At 39.2% G+C, this 21551-nt stretch overlaps 1 protein-coding gene across 1 annotated transcript in view; it reads left to right on the top strand.

The window, feature by feature from the left end:
• The window catches only part of KCNT2 (potassium sodium-activated channel subfamily T member 2), a 277251-nt gene that overhangs the window by 198303 nt on the left and 57397 nt on the right, over positions 1-21551 (top strand). Inside the window, exons 20-23 of the mRNA XM_074961164.1 lie at positions 1425-1530; positions 1837-2009; positions 6721-6792; positions 14361-14495. Of these exons, the coding sequence (XP_074817265.1) occupies positions 1425-1530; positions 1837-2009; positions 6721-6792; positions 14361-14495 (486 nt within the window). The remainder of the gene's footprint in view (positions 1-1424; positions 1531-1836; positions 2010-6720; positions 6793-14360; positions 14496-21551) is intronic.

The raw sequence follows: 21551 nt of genomic DNA, 5'->3' as shown, positions 1-21551 counted from the left end.
AAAAAACCCCACAATGTTTTATTCAAGTGTTTATTAGTTTGTTACTGAAATTAAAAATGCATTAGTGAAATAAACTGAGGGCTCAATCCTGCAAATACTTATGCATGTGAGTAATTTGACCGAACAGGATTACTTATGGGAATATAAAAATTGCCATACTGGATTAAATCAGTTGTCTTTCTCATCCAGTTTGCGGTCTGTCTCTGTGTCAGGGACAGGGTAAGGGTGACCTGGCCTAGGGGTTAGCATTAGGCCTGGGCTGAAGATCCAGGAGCCAATTACCAAGAATCAGGCCAAGCTGGAAAGCCAGGAGATCAGAAACAAGAGATTAAACAGAGGACAGGGATCAAGAGTCTGTTACCAAGTCAGGAAACTGAAAGGTCAGAATCAGAAGGCAGGAACAGGTAATCATGAAACCAGGAGTCCATGGCAGTGTGAAGTCCAGTTGTATGGACAACTTCCAGTTTCCTCCTCTGACTTAAATAGGGGCAGCATCCCAGTCAGGAGCCTTGGAGCTCTTCCAGTCAGAACATGGGTTGGGGCTTGTTCCTTAATTTGGATTTTTGGATCTGTACCAGCTGTTGTCTATAAGCTGCTGGGTGGAAGATTGGAGCATGACAACTCCCATGACCTTCCAGGGACCTGGGCTCAAATGACTACTACATGCCTCAAAGAAAAAAGAAAGAAAATCTATAGTGGAGAATCATGGAATGTACTGCCAAAAAGAGAAATTTCTTCCTAAACTTCAGTTTGTTTACACCCTGAAGTATAAGGATTTATAGTTCATCTATTCTCCTGCAAATATAATTGTTGATAGTCTCATGCATATAAATCTCTAGTAGGATTCAGAAAAGGATTAAACTCTTGGATTCAATCATTTTTGCTGCAATATAGGTTGCTATTACAAATTGTACAAATTGTTTTAGATTTTTCAGCTGATCAGCATTAGGATCAGTTTAACTTTTAAGTGTTATGTAGCAGCCAGAAATATCTTGAACACCGTCCATCTACTTTCTATGCTGAAAATCCATGGTGGTGCCATAAGGCATCAGGAAGTGGACTGACACTTAAAGTTGTTTAGATGAGGAACTTATCACCCTAATAAACAACAAATAACCCATATCATCCCCTTACAATGTCACCACTTATTAATTTTACTGATTTTATATATATGCCTGTAAGCCATAAGCTATGGTCCTTTGATCTTTATTAGAAATAGGGGTTGTTTTGTTTTGATTGTTTATATGGCAAACACTAGTTGTATCTATTTTGATTAATTTCATATTTAGTTATGTATGATTATATACATTAATACTTGCCTCTGTTTGCTATTCCACAAATAGTAGTTATAAAAATTTAGACCTGTTTGGTCTACAGTTGTTAAATTGTTGACAGTATTCAGAACTGTTTCTCTACTCTTCTAGGTATGCTAAAGGTTATCCTCCTTACTCTCCTTATATTGGAAGTTCTCCCACGTTTTGCCATCTGCTGCATGAAAAAGTGCCATTTTGTTGTTTAAGACTGGACAAGGTAAAGAGTTTGTGTTGATGGATATATGTATGTGTTAAACAAGGCTTGTTTGTTTGTTGTGACTGAACACAATTTTGTCCTTGTCTACACTTGCCGATAAGCAGCATTCAGCACCAGTTCAGCTACAACCAATGCTGAAATGCAGTGTTGCTAACAGGTATTTGTGAAGCTCAGACAAGACTAAGTTCTTTATCATTTCAACTGACACATTTTAGCTTGGGAAGTGAAAAAACACCTCTAATATCATCCCTGAATATCAACTCCTATCCAAAGCCACTGAGTTTTTGTTTTCTATACTGGTTTTAGGGGTGCCAACATAACTACTATGAAGATGCCAAAGCCTATGGATTCAAAAATAAATTGATTATAGTTGCAGCAGAGACAGCTGGAAATGGCTTATACAACTTTATTGTTCCACTCAGAGCTTATTACAGACCAAAGAAAGAACTCAACCCTATAGTATTACTTCTGGATAACCCGTAAGTGGATTTATAAGAAAATGATTTACTATACAAATAAGTGTTTAAATCCCAATATGTGCACTGTCTGTGGTTGATGGTCACATTTCATGTGACCAATTTAAATCAAAAACATTGTGGCACATACACCTTTAAAGCAAGAGTGGAGACAAGGATGATATCTTGTTTGTGTTTTACAGTAAGGACATAATATAACTCTCAGTGAAGTCAATGGGAGCTTTTCTAATGACTACAGCGGGAGTTGGATCAGGACCAAGGACAATACAGTTTTCAGTATGGTAACGCCAGGTTTATAAGGAAAAGCAGAGAAACTGGAGTACTATTAATTATAAAATAAGTTGTAAAATCTTTTACAATTCTAAAATTTTAGGAGATAAATTGCAATTTAAATATTGCATCTAACATGTGAAAGTAATCTTAACTTCTCTACATTTCAGATGTAGATTGAATTGCTCACTTTCCTGTCTGCATCCTCTTTTCCCAGCCCACTTAGCACCTAGGGGAGCACTATTTTATTCACACTGCTGACCTGCACATTAGGAGCCAGTTTGTCCTTTCAAGATACTGCCTCAGATCTAAGCCCACTCAGGCCTCTGAACAAGTTTGTTGTATGGTTTGCACAGTAAATAGTAATTATAGTAGTATTCGACTGGTCTATCAGTTAAATGCAGAAGACAGAGCCTATACTATCTAAGCAGATTTTTTTATTACTGCTTAGTTCAGAGATGATCAATACTATAGACTGTAAGTGCCCTTTGGGAAATATGTCTGTCCACTGATTGCCATATAAAACCACAGAAGAACAAACATTCATTAATGAACTTATGGCTTAGTTGTGCCATTAAGTCACAGTCCTGATTTAAGGATGATGTAGATCCTCCTCACCTCAGGAACAGCTGTAGGAGGAATTGTACCACAGGGAACAACTGTTCCTTCCATAGCCTCATCTCCTCCCCAATGCCCTTTGGAGACACTAGAAGGAAACAGTTCCTTCTTGTGTTCCCCCCATGAAGAGATTACATTTGTTCTTGGCTCTTACACAAGAAGGGCAGAATGTTCCTTGTACTGTCCTCCACCTCAGCCGATGCACTTCCATGCCACGGCAGGGCAAGGCAAAATCTGTCCCTTTATAGTGATGGCTGAAAATGGTGTGTGTCATGCAGGCACACTGACTTGTCACATTAAAAAGGGTCTATCTGCATTGTTTATGTGCTTCAGTTTCTGAGTGTGCAAATTAACTCATGTGGGGGGGTGGGGGGGAGGAAGAGGTCAGATAACAGAGTGCATATTTTTAGTTTCATAACATAATTTAAGCGTCTGCACTCTGCTTTTCCTTCCAAAATAATACCTGGCTACTTTTAACATTGTAATTGTTGCTTGGTATACTAGGTTGGAAATAAAGGTCAAAACCTAGTAACTTTTTTTCAAGTCTTAAGCAATCTGCTCTCTCACAGTGTAATGACTGACAGTGCTCTGACTGATATTTCACAATCTCTTTACCTTATCACAAAGTAGTGCACTCACTGCTTTTGTGCCACAGCTGTTGACATTCCTTTCTGCTGTCTCGCACAGTAATGATTCATCTTCTACTGCTGCAATGACTGATAGAAATCACCTGATATCTGGAAGGATTTTCCAGACTGAAAAGGTCAGATCAAGATAGTGTGGTCCAAAAGGGCCAGTGGAACACGTAACATGTGGTATTTAGGTTTCAGGAAAAGGGGAAACAAGGGATCATAAAACAGATTGTGTGCACTAAGAACCAAACTTCCTTTCTATGGCTTCATTCCACAGTCATATAGTGTACTGTACAAAATATAAAGTGGTATACAGGTGGTAAAACTCCAAAACACCCAGAAACTCAGTTCCAATAAGCACTTGAAATACCAGGTATTTATTTTTAATCTTTTGGAAGTTTCCCCATTCTATGATCCCCCATCAGTTGTCTCTGCCCCAAGCTTCTGTTCAGGAGAAGGTGTCTTTTCTTCTGGCAGGAATACTTTCCAAAAGAGGCTTGTAGCCACCACTGCCACTCATGGAAATCTATTAGGATGGGCTCTGGATCCCTCCCAAGGCAAGATGTTTAATTAGAGAATCTCCATGTCTGTCACCCAGCTACATGGGACAAGAAGGTGTAGCTGGGAGTTCTTTTCCTTCCTTACAAGAAAGAGTCTTCATAAGTTGGCTAAAAAAAAGCTCTTCTTTCCCACAAGAAGCATTTCCTCTTCTCCCAGAAGTAGCAGGCCATGGTTCTGGGCTTTTTCAGCCCATACGGCACATGCTGGGGGTTCCACAGTAGTATTTAGACAGAGCTCACAGCGTACTGAAAACCTTCAAGGGGCCTCCCATTTGTACATGTATTTTGGGGCACTAATGCAAGAGAAGCCTCAGAAAGGAACAGCAGGAGGCTGAGATGCCACCAGCAAAATGCAAGGAATAGGAGTGAAAGGGCAGAAGAAAAAGTAGAGTGAGATAAAGTTTAACTAAACTCATTTCAAACCTCATGAACAGATTGGGTCCAGTCCAGATTGGTTAATATTTGGGCTGAGCCAGTTTTCCCACATCTAGTATAAAACTGGAAATCAGCTGGCAGCTGTGAGGAGAGACTGGACTGCTATATCTGTTCATAATTCATAACATACACACTTTTTAAAATTCAGCGTAGTCCTGCACATAAACTGCACTTTATTTCATCTAGCTCACTTAGTTTTCTTTAAAATTCCTGACCTTTAATGGGTGTGTGTGTGCAGGGGTGGGGGGTGTTGGTGTTCTATTTGCCTTTTCTTTAATCAGCACTTTCTGTTCAAGCACAGCTCATTTTAGGGGGTTTGAAAATTTATAGTTATGTACTTTACAGAGCCATATACTTTCCATTCTCAATGAGCAGCTTCATGTATGCATCATCCTTCCCAACTTGCTCCTCTTGCAGTGTTTTCTGAGCATATATGATCTGTTCCAATTATTCCATTCAGCTACAGAAACAGGGCACACTTCCCACTTGATTCCCATTAGTACTATAGAAGAGAATAATTCCCTAACACGGTGAGCATGATGCAGCCCCTTTGGACCGTGTTATAGTGTTTCAATAAGTCCAAGGTAAACAATTCATGTACAAACTTGGAACCTTTAGGCTGCATGATAAAAAGAGCCAGCTGCATAAATTGAATCCTGGTTCAGATTCCAGGCCCTACTCTCCTCTGGGTGTATGTGCCATTATCCGATCTCTAGTATAAATAGTTTCACTTTACAGAATCTGAAATTAGTCAGAGTGGGTTCCACTTCCCTCAATATAGATTTCTTGTAGGACAGTACATAATGGTGTTAGTATATCATAGTTCTCTTTATTCCAGTAATGAACAGCATAAACACCCCCACACCAGAAGAGATCTATAAAAACTATTCTTTTAAAATTGTGGTTAGCAAGTTTCAAATAAGACTGGCCTTTAAGAACACACATGAAAGTGTACAGTGCCCTCTAGTGTTTTACTATACTCTGGTTTCAGGTTCATGGTTTTGTTTTTTTTACACATGCTCTGATATGTTACTTTTATTATTTTAGTTTCTTTTTGCTGAAGATTGAAAAATGCCATTTTGGTTAGCATAAAATTATGCCATCTCAACATTAAATGAAAGCTGTGGTTTCTGCTTAAGCTCTTAGCAAGGTGTGGCCTAGGTAGCTGAAGCAGATTCTCTGTAAAACATTCAGCTGAAATATTGTAACCATAAGGACACTGCAATCAGTCCACCACATTTTTCACATCCTAAGGCAATAGGGTGAAATCCTGGCCCCACTGAAGTCAATGGAAGTTTTGCCATTGACTTAAAATGAGTTAGGATTTCACCCACTGTAAATTAGCATTAGTACCCCTTGCTATGATTTAATAGTTTCTCTTAATCTTTTTTGCAGTTTGTTAACAGAGGCAATTTGCAGTAGTGTGCATGATTAGACATGTCCTTATTTCATGCTGATTAAAATTTCATCTGCTATCACTGTACTTTCAGTACCTAAGAAAGAAGAAAAAGGTGTAAGCCTTATAGTACAATACAGAAAGAGTACAGTAGAAAACTATTTTACCTTTCCTTTCTTAAAAGGAAATTTGAGATTAAAATTAGCCTTTGACTTTATTTCCACCCTAGTATGTCAAGCAACAATTAAAATATTAAAAGTAACCAACTATTGTTTTAGAAGAGGTGAAAGGGGGAAAAAATGCAGACAGTTGGGAAAAATGCATAACTTTTAGGGAGAAATGATAAGGCAAGATCCATAGCTAGTGTAAAATTGATTTAATGGAACTATCATAGCTGAAACCAGGTGAGGATCTGGTTCCTATCATTAAGCATTTTCATTAAAAAGATGTTTAAGGTCATGAATTGGAATATAATTTAGTAAGGCCTCTTTAGTCATCAATACTTTTTTTTTAAATAAAGCATTTGCTGTATGATTGTGCCATAAAGTTTCCGATTTAGAAGACTAACAACTTTTATGTAAAGCACATTTAAACTTGATCATGCTTCATCATGATCAAAGCAAACAGCATTGAATGTTGATGTCCAGAAATATAGTTTCCTATGTTACTAAAATATTTATTTAACAATTCCTAGTTTTCCCCTCCTCTCTCTTCCAAACAAACTAACATAGTTTATTCAGTTTCTTCAGAGGAGATGCAACTGTTGTGATGTTGTGTTTCATTGTAACCCATCTGCTGCTTAGGCCAGATATGCATTTTCTGGATGCAATCTGTTGGTTCCCAATGGTTTACTACATGGTGGGCTCTATTGACAAGTAGGTAAAATAATCCTCAGAACTTTAAACATTGTAGTGTTTAGTGGTTTGTCATGTGCTGTGCTTTGTAACTGCATGTTTAAGTGTGGTGATAGTACTTGAAAAATATCCCTGCATGCATGGTTTGTGTCAAGGTGCTGTAATTTGGAATTTCAGATTTCTGCCAAAGGATCTCAATCACTCAAAAATGAGTCGCTATCTGGTTTTGCTTTATATAGTACATTGGCAGATTGGCAGTCTTTTTAAATGCTTTCTTTGGCGTTGACTCTCTAGGTGAAATGGGCCCTACGGCTAGGCTTTTTAAAAACAGGAATGAGCCTAAAGTTACTCCCCCCAATCCCCATTAAGGCACAAATAAAATTACCAAATTGTCAAAAATGCTGAGCACCTAACAGCTCCCACTGAGTTCTAGTCTAACCCTACATGAAAGCACCATATTTTGGCTCCTACTTATTGGCTGGGATCATTAACCTTTCTTATGAGATTTAGACCACACTAATAGTAACTTACGTCTAAAACCACTGGACTGCTTTGAAAATATCACCTACTACTTCTACCTAGCCCTTTACTATTACATATTTATAAATAGTATCTAGATTTAATGGCATCACTGATTGAAGAGTCAGGCTAGAACTCAGACTAGAAGAGACTCTTTCATTAGATTTTCAGTATATTCCTGTTTCTAAACAGTCATCACTAAAGCAAAAAATTAGCTCTAATAGAGGGCCCAATCCTGAGACATCTGGGCATCTACAATACTTATTCTGTGAAATACTGGTACTATGGAAGTCGGGGGGGGGGGGGTTTGCAATAGACTACATTGGCACAATTTCACCTATCAATTTCAAAAGCAGTTCTAGCTGTTCAGCATGTCTCAGGATCAAGCCTATTGTAAATGGAGACGTATATACTTAGAAATGTACCTTAGTGACAGACAACACAAACTGCCATTCATAATACATTGATAGAAGTTATCATTTTTAGGAATACGTCTACACATCCTACAGTAGAGATCCTCCCAGCTCACATCAGAAGAAAAGCCTAAGTTCTAGCCTGAGCTGCAGCTTCACAGTGATGGCTACAAAGCTATTTTTAGAGCCCCAGTGTGAGCCCTGCTAACCCAAACCTGTCCACCTAGGCTGGGAGGCTTACTGCTGGTGGCTGTGTAGACATAGCCTTAAAATGCATTGCATTCCAGCCTTCAAAAACAACAAAGAAAGGTCTTGGGCACGTAATTATATTTAGTAGCATCTTATTTGTCACCTTTGATTTGTAATCATTCAGAAATTATAAAAAATAATCACAGAAACTGAATAGTTGATTTAGCTACAATTAAGCCAGGTAATTAAAAACATGGAGTTTCCAAACTGTTTTATGAACCACAAAAAAAGTTAAACTTTACTACTATTTGTTGGGACTACTTCGGAAAGGAATACTTTATATCACCCTGCAAGAAATGTCACATTATCTTCCTTGTTGAGAGGTTCACATCAGTTTTGGAATTTATTGAATACAAAAAAAGTTTGCAGATATTTAAACTAGTAGTAATATGATGTATTCTGCAGTTTACACTAATTGTAGTGTAGAGATGTTTCATTTATATGACAGTGCAAATTTCTCTGCAGGTGAAGTGTAAAGTAACACTGACATACATTTATGTTCTATAATCTGTCAACTGACTTGTCAGTTTATAAATTATGTCCAGTGTTTTAAATGATTGGTTTGCACATAAGCATTTAGAAACAAATAAGTTACATATTGAAGTGAAAATCAATAAAATCTAGTTCATACTCACAATGTAATATATGCTAACTTCATTTTTCATGCACTGCTGACTGTTCCAAAAATGCCCCCACTATTTACTGTACAGTTTGCAGTTCAGTAGTCAATTATTTGCTTTGATCTGTTTGTGGCTAAGTGCAAGTGTTGGCCATTTCCTTGATGTGTTTAATGACCATAGCGGTCCTGTCTAGTTGTACTACAATATATCACCATATATTTTGTCTGGCTATACTAAAAGGAGGACAGGAGACACTTCATATGAATTTAATCAGGCCACGACTTTATATTAGAGGTCTGGGACTACCTGGCAGATAAAGTGTACAGTACAGGCTACTCCATTTTTTTTTCAAATAACTACCTGGGGCTTCCACCAGCCCCCCTTCATTTTCCATCCAGGTCCCCTAGTCAACTGTCCACCCCCTCTCATAAGAGTGTTAAGGTAGGCTGTAAGAAAGGGGAGTTGGCTTCCTTCCGTACCAATCATAGGAGCCCCAACTGCCCCCTTTCTGTTCCTTTAACCAGCACCTCCTTTTAAGTCCTTTACCTGGCCATTTATATGGTCACTGGATGCCTTCCCTATGGAGTACCTACACTGGACATCCACCCCACTCTTACACAATAAGTTGCGACATATAGCCTACCACCTTTTGTGCTCATCATAATAGGTCTTCCCTGACACCGGCTGTGGAGAAGGCGAAAAACCCGACCCTCACTCCACTGAAGCCAATATGGTGGTAAGGGAAAAATTCCTACCCAGCCCCCCTAAAAAAGGAGAGACTAGCGCGATGCCCACAGCAGGTCCTAACCAAACCTGATATTCACACCTCCAGGAGAGGAAGGGTGGGTACAGCCTTGCCTACTGCATGGAGAAAGGGCTTCCAATGCCAGGCCTTGCACCGTTAAAGCCTTCCGCCCCTTACATTCCCTGGGGGTGAGTCAGCACCACAAAGCTTTTTCTACCTTTTTGTAGCACTTTCTGACCTTCCCCCCACATAAAGCACTGCTACCTTCCAGCAGCAAGCCTGGCCAATGCTTCCCTTACTTAAAGGTGTGGTGCGGTCATTGCTGGTGTTGTGCATGTACATTATACTTCTTTTTTTACATACTGTACAAGATCATATTAACTTTACATAAATCAAATCCAACTAAATGTTAAGCAAAAAATCAATACTCCAAGAACAGTTCACAAAATGTGGATACCCCAATACCTTATCCCAACCCTTCTTCTTTATTCCTTGATATTTATACATTTTATAAAATGTTAACACATAGAACACTACAGCTTTCCACAGGAAATCATAATTTAAATGGGACATTTAAGTGGCCTATTAAAGAGTACATGGTTTATAAATTAGAGAGGTCTCACCTGCATAAATATCTTCAAAACTGTTTTAAAAAACTGCATGTATGTAAAAAATACACAAAGGTCAAAGGAAAATCATAACAAATGCTCATTTAAGGCTTGATTTTGATATCTGCTTGACCCCCAATCCAGCATAGCCTTAGACACAAATCCTGCAAAGATTTAAGCGTGTGCGAAGTCTCACTGAATTTAAACATGTGCTTAGTGCTTTGCTGGACTGAAACTACACTGTCCTCTTCAACCAGGACTATACTAATGCTAACAAGGAACCTTTCAGTTCACACCCACAGCAACCAACTGGGGAATTACAATGCAGCACTTTGGTACACACTGCTATTCACACCCCATAGTCCAAACAGTGGCGTAGTGTAGACAAGACATTAGACTTGTACCAAAACCTTTGAAATGGATTTTTCATCTCAATACATGATTTAAATGTGCACACTCAGTGGAAGAAAGTGGTTTAAGCAGTAATGTTAAAGCAGAATTTCCTTTAAACTAACATTTTCTCTGCATTTTTGGGGATTGGTCCTGCTTTGAGCAGGGGGTTGGACTAGATGACCTCCTGAGGTCCCTTCCAACCCTTATATTCTATGATCTACACCCTACAGCAAGATTCTGCTATTTGACAAAAAGAATGGTACCCATACAAACAAATGTGAATGAGCATAGGCACCTAAAAGATCAGTTGTATTAGAGTTATGACTGAAGAGGTAGAGAAATATTGGGACATATACCCAGTTGGGGTAAACTGTCATCACAATAATGGAGCTATGATCATTTTGTACCATCTGAGGATCTTCCCTGTTAATTTTAATTTCATATTCACTACTCTGTGGTTTTCCATGAGACACATCCAGAGAAATGGTCAAAATAAAATTCACAGCCTGGTTGAGCTTCATCAAAATAGGGCCTCAATTAGCAGAAGTTTGTTCTACAATTTTCCATATAAAGAAAAGGAGTACTTGTGGTACCTTAGGGACTAACAAATTTATTTGAGCATAAGCTTTCATGAGCTACAGCTTGCATCCGATGAAGTGAGCTGTAGCTCACGAAAGCTTATGCTCAAATAAATTTGTTAGTCTCTAAGGTGCCACAAGTCCTCCTTTTCTTTTTGCGAATACAGACTAACACGGCTGCTACTCTGAAACCTGTCAATTTTCCATATGTAAGTGATGTGTAATATGTACAGCCATATAGGCTATGGATAAGGATTGTGTAGGAAAACCATTCGAGATTAAGAAAGGCATAATTAGGATAATACATATCTTCGATAAGGGAATATTCCTAATTTTTTGTTTTTAATAATTAGGAAGAAAGTCAGATATTCCAAATAGCCATTGCTGTCATTTTTAAAAAGGGCTTAGACATTATTTTAATGTAATAGTAGGAAGTTAATTAAAAGATTCTAAACTTATTCAGCTTTGGAAAGTAGAATAATTGAGATCTTGTCAGAGTCTAAAACTTTTTTGTTATGTGCAGTTTTTTATTGGTAGTCACAAGGGCTATATTTTCAAAGGTCAGCACAATGGTAGAATGCAGAATGAAATGTCGTTTGCTAAGAGAAAGATTAGAGTTTGATATATGAGCAGGTTAAATGCATACCAATAAATACTAAATAGAGAATGGCATTACATTTCATCAACAACTATACATCACTCCAAAACCAATTAATATAGAACATGGAGCTATGTACTACATGTGAAAATCAAGACTGGAAATTTCATAGGACTGGGTAGGAAATGGTTTTCTTGTCCAACGAGAGGTTTGAAATTCAAAAAAAAATTCCAATCCCTTTTAGGATGAAAAGTCAAGGCCTCAATTTTTTGTGAACTGAAAATCTGAAAAAAATAATTCGGTCACATCAATCAAAACATTTTGTTTCAATTTCAAGTTGTTTCAATTTTGACATTAAGTTATAGTGGAATATTAAAAAGATTTTATTTTGCAGTGTAGGTTGTTTCAAACAAAAATAATTGATGTTCCATTTCAAAAAGTGTTAAACATGGCATTCCAACAATTTTGAAACATTTTCAAAAAAATTGAAGTGGGAAATTTGTCAAAACTGAGCTTTTCATACAAATGATTTTGGTTTCATCAAATTAGAATTTTCTGATAAAAACTGTTTAACTGGAAAACAAAATCACCCCCAGTTGTAGATTTTTATGCATTTAGGTCTTAATGCAACTGCTATTAAAGACAACTGAAAGACTATTTGCTTCACTGGAAACTGGATGGGATTCATGGGGTGAAAGAGCAGACACAGTCTAGTTTTAGACAGAAGATCAAATCTATGTAATGGTTGCTAGTTATGTTTACATTTTAACTAGTTTTGCAGAAAATGTATTAAGCAGTCATCAAACACAAATGGAAGTTGTATTGTCACATGGGTAGTAAGAACATGAATAAGACTATGATGAAAAAAAGGAATCAGCTCTTTATTACTTAATATCATCACTGGTCAACATTTTCCATCAAAACTGTTTAGTTTTTCCACAAAGTGTCTGCTTTCTCTTAAAAAATTCAGTTTAATCAAACCCCCAAATTGGAATATTTTCTTCTGTGGGCTGGGCTTCATGGCTAGACTACATCTCCCATGATGCTCCATGGCCAGAGACTTCCCCTGATTTGCCATCTTTTCTCTCTCTCCAAGAAGAAAGATAATAAGGTATCATGGGAGATTTAGTCTGACCAGCGAGCCTAGCCCATAGAAGAGAATGGAGCAGGCAACCAAGCTACAATTCCTGTTGGTTTTCAGCCAAAATATTTCAGTATTTGAATTTTGACCATAAAAGTTAAGTTTTTTGTAGTATGGGATTCACCTTTGTCCAGCTTGTCCTAGTCCATCCCTCCATGAACACAAGTCGACACCACACCAGTCTATTATATTGCGAGCACATTCTTTCCATTTCTGGCCAAAGAGTTTTGTCATGGGATCGGCCCAGTGCATTTTTGGTCTGCCCAGTGGTCGCTTTTGGTCTCTGGGGATCCAGTCACTGAGGTGGGTTGTCCACCTATTGTCTTGCCTATGGGATTTGGAGGAACAAACAAAACACACCACAGAATGTTTTTTGACCAACTCTAATTAATTCAGAAACATTTAAGATGATATGGCTGATTTTTATTTATAACTCTCTTAGTTATTTTTTAAATATAGTTCTTTGTAAGTATTTATTTAATCCGCTCAAGGCTGAATACTGGTTAAGTTCAAGGCTCCCAGAATTGACCCAATGCCTATTGGCCCCAAACTAAGCATACTTGTCAGGCTGAAATACACTGGTATCCCAAGCCATATCCTCCCTAGTTTAAGGAAATATTTTGAACAGATTTAGACTGCTGCCCTCACTGCAACATATGAAAGAAAGATAGCCTCACATATCCTCTAGGCTGTCTCCTCAACTCAATCTTTGGGCTATAGCCTACAGCTAATGAGCTTCAAAAAGGAGCAAAAACATTTAAAATAGGCCCTGTAGTATTAGCCTAATCTAATACCCTTCATGGCTTTGGACTGAAGGCCTCAGTCTACCACTTGTGGGGTCCCCCCTTAGGTGGATTATCCCCTACTTGCCAGGCCAACCATCCCCGCTCACTGTCCTCTGTTGTTCTACTAAATGAATACTGGATAGCACCCCTCAAATCAGTTTATGCACCCCACCATCAATAAATTAATGTTTGGCAGCCTCCCCACCAGTAAGTCATCTTTCCTGGGCTCTACATCTTTGCAAGGCTCTATCATTGCTGCTGCTCCTGCTTCTCCAGTAGTGTACAGAAGGCTCATAATATCTCAGCTTCTTATTCTAAAACCTTGGCCTTCTGTGCGTCTCACTTCCTCTCTCCCCTACCCTTAAAGGAACAGTAGCTCAAGAGACTTCTGGAAAGTTACTCTTATGCAAAAGTGATCCTTCAGTACGAGAGAGAATAGGGAGCCAGTGAGGGACTATGAGGTGAGAAGCTAGAAAATCAGCATATCCGACTGCCTCTGTGTGAAGGCCCTTGATATATGAAAAGGTCCTTTTGTGTAGGAGGTAAGACACTTATATGAAACAGGTAATGACAATGTAATGAGTTGTGGAAGACCTTGTTGGAGAAGGGGAATTGATACATATACACATGCACAGTGTAGTGTAATTTTACCAACGTTCTTTTAGTGAATGGAGAAGGACAAGCGATCCTCGGCAATCTACCAGCAGGATTCTATTTTACTTCAAAGAACATTAAAATTATTATTCACATTGTCTCTGTTCTACCAAAACACTTACATGAAGCTGATAGTTAAAGTGCATTCAGAGACCACCACCAAGTGGTAGGAATCAAATATAAGATTGATGAGCTCCCAGGATATGTTACAGTTGAGTTTTTCTAACTAATACATATCCTGCCATGTATTTATATTGGTTTTTAATTCTGTTCCTCTTTACAACAGCCTAGATGATTTGCTAAGATGTGGGGTGACCTTCGCTGCCAACATGGTGGTTGTGGACAAGGAAAGTACTATGAGTGCTGAGGAAGACTATATGGCAGATGCCAAGACTATTGTAAATGTACAAACTCTCTTTAGGTAAGTCATTTTGTAACTAACCCATACAGCTATGTTAAGCATGAAATATTTTAGAATTCTTTTTGTGGAGGGGGAGATGGAAGTGTGGCTTCTCAACCATTTCTCTTAACTCCATTTTTTCTTAAACACCACTTTATATGATCAAGCAAAAGTCATTGCTGCTTCACGGTAATATACTCAGGTCTCTTGGGATGTGGAAGGGTAAGACTCCAGCTCTCAGATATGACTCCTCACATTCCAATATGGCCACTTGCTACTTCTCCAGAGTCTTTTGAAGGCAGCTGAGTAGTCTGTGGGAAGGAAAAGAAGCCCAGTCAGCCACCCCTGGAAGACTTGAGATAGAGGAAACTCACTGGACCTTTGCCTTAATAAACATCTTGTGATAAGGTCATAATCCTAAACTCATTACAGACAGTGGGTGCTGTGAGAAAAAGAGGACTACAACTTAGGTGAGTGAAGGACTGATGTCCAGTAACTTGGATAGTTGTTCAGATTTTGAACCGAACTAGAATTTTGCCCCTTTTGAGAGGTAGCTGCCCCCAATTACGGTCTGTGATACAGGTCACAAAGTTCCAGGGGACAGGGAGGGAAAATCTGAATCCAAATATTGAAGAAAAACAACAGGTTCTCTTTCACAGTTGGAATTACATAAACCATTCACTCATTGCTTGCAAACGATCCAGCAATAACTATGGGAAGAAACTAGAAGATACAAGTGTGTATGGGGTCATAAGAGTTACTTTTGTCTTTCTCTATGTTTAATAATTAGAAGGGACTAAAGTGTTCAAAATAGTACTTGAAATTGGTTCTCTTAATAAGTTTTAATTAACAATATACCATAGCTAAGTCCTATCTTGATAATTTTCATGTTCTTTTCCATCTGAGCTGCCCCTGGTAGAAGGTCTGTGATTACAGCAAATTAACAGAAGTAATCAGACATGTTCCCACTACAGCAGGCTCTCTTCCCTTTTGTCATAGTGTCATCTATACCATCGGGATTAACTGTGAAGAGAACACTTGCCAATATTTCCATTACTGATTATTAGGTCCCACTAATTGTTTTCCCTTGTAGAAGAACAAATGCCTCCTAGCTCATTTGGTAGATCAGTACAGTTCCCAGTAAAGCACTAAACCCTCTCTCTGAGCACAGATTTTTAGCAGCAGGGCAGACTTTTCAAAGGATGCAAAAGAAATCAGAACAAAACCTTTCTTGCTTTAGCCAGAAAAGAGACTCACACAGCTCACAAAGAAGAGAAAAAATGTCTCTTTAAAAAGTATTGCTCAAAGTCAGAAAAAGTAGAAAGAGACTGAGGAGATGGTGCTCTGATGAAGAATAAAATGGGTTTCAACTAAGGTCTGGTTTTATACCCACTCATGCCTAAGATCCTGGTTGGAATTCAATGGCATCTCTTTAAGATCCTGATTCAGCAAGGCAACTAAGCAGGCACTTAGCGTTAAAGATATGAATAGCCTATTGGCTACAATAGCACTACTCACATGCTCAAAGATAAGTATGTATTTAAGTGCCTTACCAAATCATGGCCTAGAGCCCTAAAATGAGGAAATGATTAATTCCAAACACATTTTTGCCAGGGTAGCACAGTTTAACAATTAGACCTTCAGTCCTTCACCTTAATAAGAATTCAATATCCCTTCAAATGAATTCCAGGGGAGTTTTGACACAGTAGAAATTGTAGGATTGGGCCCTTCATTTCAACAAGTCTATAGCGTGTTGAAATTTCATTTGCAAATATTGTAGAAGCTGCACTCCATCTCATGATGAAACAAAACATTTCGGGTGAGAAATTGTATGAAACTGACAGTGAAACAAGGAATTAAAGAGGGGGGATTTCATTCTTCAGTAGTCTTTGTTTTGTGAAAGGTTTTTTCTTTTGAAATTTCAGCCAGAATAATTGAGGCCGTTTCTATGAATGAGACTAGGGAAAAATAAGGTTTTTGGTTTGTTTTTTTTTAATAGGGCAAAACAAGGCGAGACCTTTCTTGAACAAGTCTAGCACTCCATTCTTTGGAACAGGGGCTTCAAATGTAGGTGGGAGTGGCCTTTGTGGGAGGGGAGGCCTTTTGCCACCACATGAAAACCCTCTAGAATCCAAGTTATAAACCCTTGAAAAAATAAAGGTTGCACATGCTCAAAGGCATCTTACATTTTAGTAGCTATATTCACAGAGATTCAGTTTGCACAGAGTCTATTCCAGCCCAGGGCTGAGAAGGACTTCCCCTGCAATTGTATCTCTGAGCTGTTTTGGGCCATGCCAAGTCTGGACCAAGGCATCTGTGGCATACCAGAGTACAATCCAGACTAATGAGCAGCTGTGTCACCATTGCCCTGCAAACTTGGGTGCCTTACAATGCCTTCTTGAAGTAACTCCCACCTACGCTGGTCACAAACATCCTTCCACCATGCAAGTCACACCCTCTGTGTATGTGCGTAACTGCAGCCTGCCAGTCACACCTGGGTTACACTATGGCAGTCACCAGCCTTGGTTATATTTCAGGATGACCCCAGCACACCCTCACTCTTAGATTTCCCCCCAGAAATATATGTCCTATACTTCCCAGCCTTCTGAACAATACAAGTTATATCAAGCCCATTATTTCTTTAAATAAATAATATGAATGGAACTTGACACCCACCCAACGGAATTTCCAGATACTCTAGTTTAGACACACTGGGTTGGACAAAACAATAAAACAAGTTCAGTAACTACAAAGGATAGATTTTAAGTGAGTACAAGTACATAAGAGTCAGAAATGGTTGCAAGAAAATTAAAGTTAAAATACAAGTGGTGCCTCAGTTAAACTATGTTAAATTCAAAGCAAAAGTTCTCACCACATGCTTTCAGCAGTCTTACTAACCTAACTTCTTAGGCCAGGATTCTTCTCCTAGAATCCAACTGTCATTTCAGAACAGGAGGAGGAGATTGGGACAAGGAATGAGAAACAGGGCAGAAGAGTCTGGGGCCAGTAAAGGACACTCCCCTCCAGACCCTAGAATAGAACCCAAGATTCCAGATTCTCACCATTCCCCTGGTTTCAGTGAATATCTGTGAAATCCCCTGGCAAAGTGTCCCATCCCTGTCTAGGGCTGGTCCACATAGAGGATGGCAACCTACTACTGCTAGAATTTAGTCTCTTAACTCAAGTGCCAGAGGTGAGGGTGATGGATCCACTAATGAACCATGTGGGTGTCAATGCATGCTTTAAAAAAACAACAAACTAGAAAATAACACAAAAAATGTTCAGAGAACATTAAGGCTTCAAAGTCAAGTACTCAAAAGTTAGGAAAAGCCATAATTAAGTTTTGCTCTGCAGATATGTACAATTGTTCTATGTTTGTTAACAGCTTGCACCATGTTTTCACTAGATGGCAACATTAGCTCATATCTGAAGCATAACTATTATAAAAATATAGAATTACAGGAAGGCCAAAAGAGGAATGAGATTTTCTTTGTGTTTTTGACCAAGTTAGAAAAGAAAAAAATAGGTCTTAAAATGAAATATTTACCCACAACTAGATTTTCAGAATGCTTTCACAATCTTTCACCAGTAGTATTTTGTAAAACAAATGACAGAGGAATGGAAGAGACTAGTTTCCACTTTGTGCACCAACATTAAAGCAGAAAGGATGTAAAAAGATGTATCAAATATTGATGAAGTATTAATATATAGACATTTTTTTATGAGTGAAAATGCATAGCATTTACATCAGAGGTTTATATTCTTCATAGAATTTTGTAAGGAGTTTCATAGGACTAAATATTAGGGCAATTACTTTACCAGTTTTATTAATGATTTTAGACCAAGCTAGAGCACATATTGTAAGGTCATTACATTTGCAGATGATAGCAAATTTAGAGGCATAATTATGGGTGGAGGGGGTGGGTGAAGATTGCCTAATCTAGATTATCCTATAAAATAGCTAAGACGTTTAGTGTTGGAACAGGCTATTAAATACATGTAAGTACAAAGTGATATTCTTTAGCAGAAATAATGCCCAAATAAAGTATATTGAGAAAAGTTTTCAGTGGGTTAATATGATGGGGAAAAGGGTTCTAGTTATAAATAATCTGAACAGCATGTGAGAGGGAGAACAATCCAGATTGGGTTCTAGTAAACATGAGTCTACATTTGAGATTTGCTTTGTAATAAAAAAAGCAGCAAATTGTTACCCGAATTTTTCATGGCAACATTATAAAACGATTTTAAAGCATTGAAGTTAAGATATGTAGTTCATGACAATGGTCTTTGCATCTTTGATTCAATCTTACTTTTAAAGACTGAGTAAAGTGAATATACAGTAGAAACTAAGTCACATTGAGTGGGATCATTAAAAAAAAAATTAGAGACCATTCTGTAAATGGAATCAATACTTTGACCTCAGTAAGGTAAAATAATACTGAGGAGTCTAGGTTGTTGATTCTTATGAAAGCTTTCTGACATTGCTCAGTGTTTTACATTGATTAATAATCTTGCTCAGTTTAAAGTTGCCTTCCTCCTCAGACGATGAATGTGCTGTTTATAGCATATTTGTTTATTTGTTGAAAGCAAGAAATTGCACCATGCCAATTAAAACTCTGGCACACCACCACTTTGACTCAATTAAAGCTCAAAAGGGAGTAAGAAAGTAAGTATCAGTCTCACTGAATGTAATATGAATCTTTAATACTTTGGATGCAAAAGAACAAGCTTAGCTTAGTTTTGAAGTATAAATAAAATGTACTGGCTTTGGGCAACGTATAGGTGCTGGCTGGCCAAAAGGCCTTTTTCCCGTTTCATCGTACCAGTTGAATCGAATGAGTCATCGAATGATTCCGCACTGATGTGTTAGTCTTGGGGTGAAATGCAGGGCCTCCTCAGTGGATGCTTTTTTTTACTCTAGAATGGGCTTCCCTTATTCATTTGGCAAGTCTAACTGACCCTGAGCATTATCTTTGAAAACTCGTGGCGAACGGGGGAAGTCCCGGATGACTGGAAAAAGGCTAATGTAGTGCCAATCTTTAAAAAAGGGAAGAAGGAGGATCCTGGGAACTACAGGCCAGTCAGCCTCACCTCAGTCCCTGGAAAAATCATGGAGCAGGTCCTCAAAGAATCAATCCTGAAGCACTTACATGAGAGGAAAGTGATCAGGAACAGTCAGCATGGATTCACCAAGGGAAGGTCATGCCTGACTAATCTAATCGCCTTTTATGATGAGATTACTGGTTCTGTGGATGAAGGGAAAGCAGTGGATGTATTGTTTCTTGACTTTAGCAAAGCTTTTGACACGGTCTCCCACAGTATTCTTGTCAGCAAGTTAAGGAAGTATGGGCTGGATGAATGCACTATAAGGTGGGTAGAAAGCTGGCTAGATTGTCGGGCTCAATGGGTAGTGATCAATGGCTCCATGTCTAGTTGGCAGCCGGTGTCAAGTGGAGTGCCCCGGGGTCGGTCCTGGGGCCGGTTTTGTTCAATATCTTCATAAATGATCTGGAGGATAGTGTGGATTGCACTCTCAGCAAATTTGTGGATGATACTAAACTGGGAGGAGTGGTAGATACGCTGGAGGGGAGGGATAGGATACAGAAGGACCTAGACAAATTGGAGGATTGGGCCAAAAGAAATCTGATGAGGTTCAATAAGGATAAGTGCAGGGTCCTGCACTTAGGATGGAAGAATCCAATGCACCGCTACAGACTAGGGACCGAATGGCTAGGCAGCAGTTCTGCAGAAAAGGACCTAGGGGTGACAGTGGACGAGAAGCTGGATATGAGTCAACAGTGTGCCCTTGTTGCCAAGAAGGCCAATGGCATTTTGGGATGTATAAGTAGGGGCATAGCGAGCAGATCGAGGGACGTGATCGTTCCCCTCTATTCGACACTGGTGAGGCCTCATCTGGAGTACTGTGTCCAGTTTTGGGCCCCACACTACAAGAAGGATGTGGATAAATTGGAGAGAGTCCAGCGAAGGGCAACAAAAATGATTAGGGGTCTAGAGCACATGACTTATGAGGAGAGGCTGAGGGAGCTGGGATTGTTTAGTCTGCAGAAGAGAAGAATGAGGGGGGATTTGATAGCTGCTTTCAACTACCTGAAAGGGGGTTCCAAAGAGGATGGCTCTAGACTGTTCTCAATGGTAGCAGATGACAGAACGAGGAGTAATGGTCTCAAGTTGCAATGGGGGAGGTTTAGATTGGATATTAGGAAAAACTTTTTCACTAAGAGGGTGGTGAAACACTGGAATGCGTTACCTCGGGAGGTGGTAGAATCTCCTTCCTTAGAGGTTTTTAAGGTCAGGCTTGACAAAGCCCTGGCTGGGATGATTTAACTGGGAATTGGTCCTGCTTCGAGCAGGGGGTTGGACTAGATGACCTTCTGGGGTCCCTTCCAACCCTGATATTCTATGATTCTATGATTTTAAGGCCTATCAGTTGTTTGGCTATACTAAAAAAGGACAGGAGACACTTGATATGGATTTAATCAGGCCACAACTTCATTATTAGATGTCTGGGACTACCGGGGAGATAAAAGTGTACAGTGCAGGTAACCCCATGTTTATTACGTAATTACCCAGGTGGTTTCCAACAGCTCCCCCTCTTTTTCCATCCAGGTCTCTCCAGAAAATCCATTGCCCCTGGGAACTTACCGTCACCCCCCTCATAGGAGGGGTAAGGTGGGCTATAAGAAAGGGGGGTTGGCTCCCTGAAGTTCAAACCATAGCAGCCCCAAACCCCACACCGTTTTGGTCCTTTAACCAGCTTTTCCTGGAACTTTAGATGGCCTTTTAGGTATCCTGGGCCTAGGCCAAGGAGAGCTTTGAAGATAAGGACAGAGACCTTGAACTCAATTGGAAATTCTATGGGAAGCCAGTGTAGAGAGCAGAGGACGCGTGTCATGTGCTCACAGTAGCCTGTGTGGCTGAGGAGATGTCCTGCAGCGTTTTGTACCAGTTGGAATTTTCGAAGTGCTGAAGGCTTCTTGCCCAGGTGTATCACGTTGCTGTGATCCAGATGAGAGGCGATGAATGCATGAATAATTGCGGCCAGGTCTTTGTCTACTA

This window comes from Natator depressus, chromosome 8, assembly GCF_965152275.1.
Source record: "Natator depressus isolate rNatDep1 chromosome 8, rNatDep2.hap1, whole genome shotgun sequence".
Taxonomy (NCBI): Eukaryota; Metazoa; Chordata; order Testudines; family Cheloniidae; genus Natator; species Natator depressus.
The sequence above is the reverse complement of the archived record's forward strand: the minus strand, read 5'-3'. Positions and strand labels throughout refer to the sequence as shown.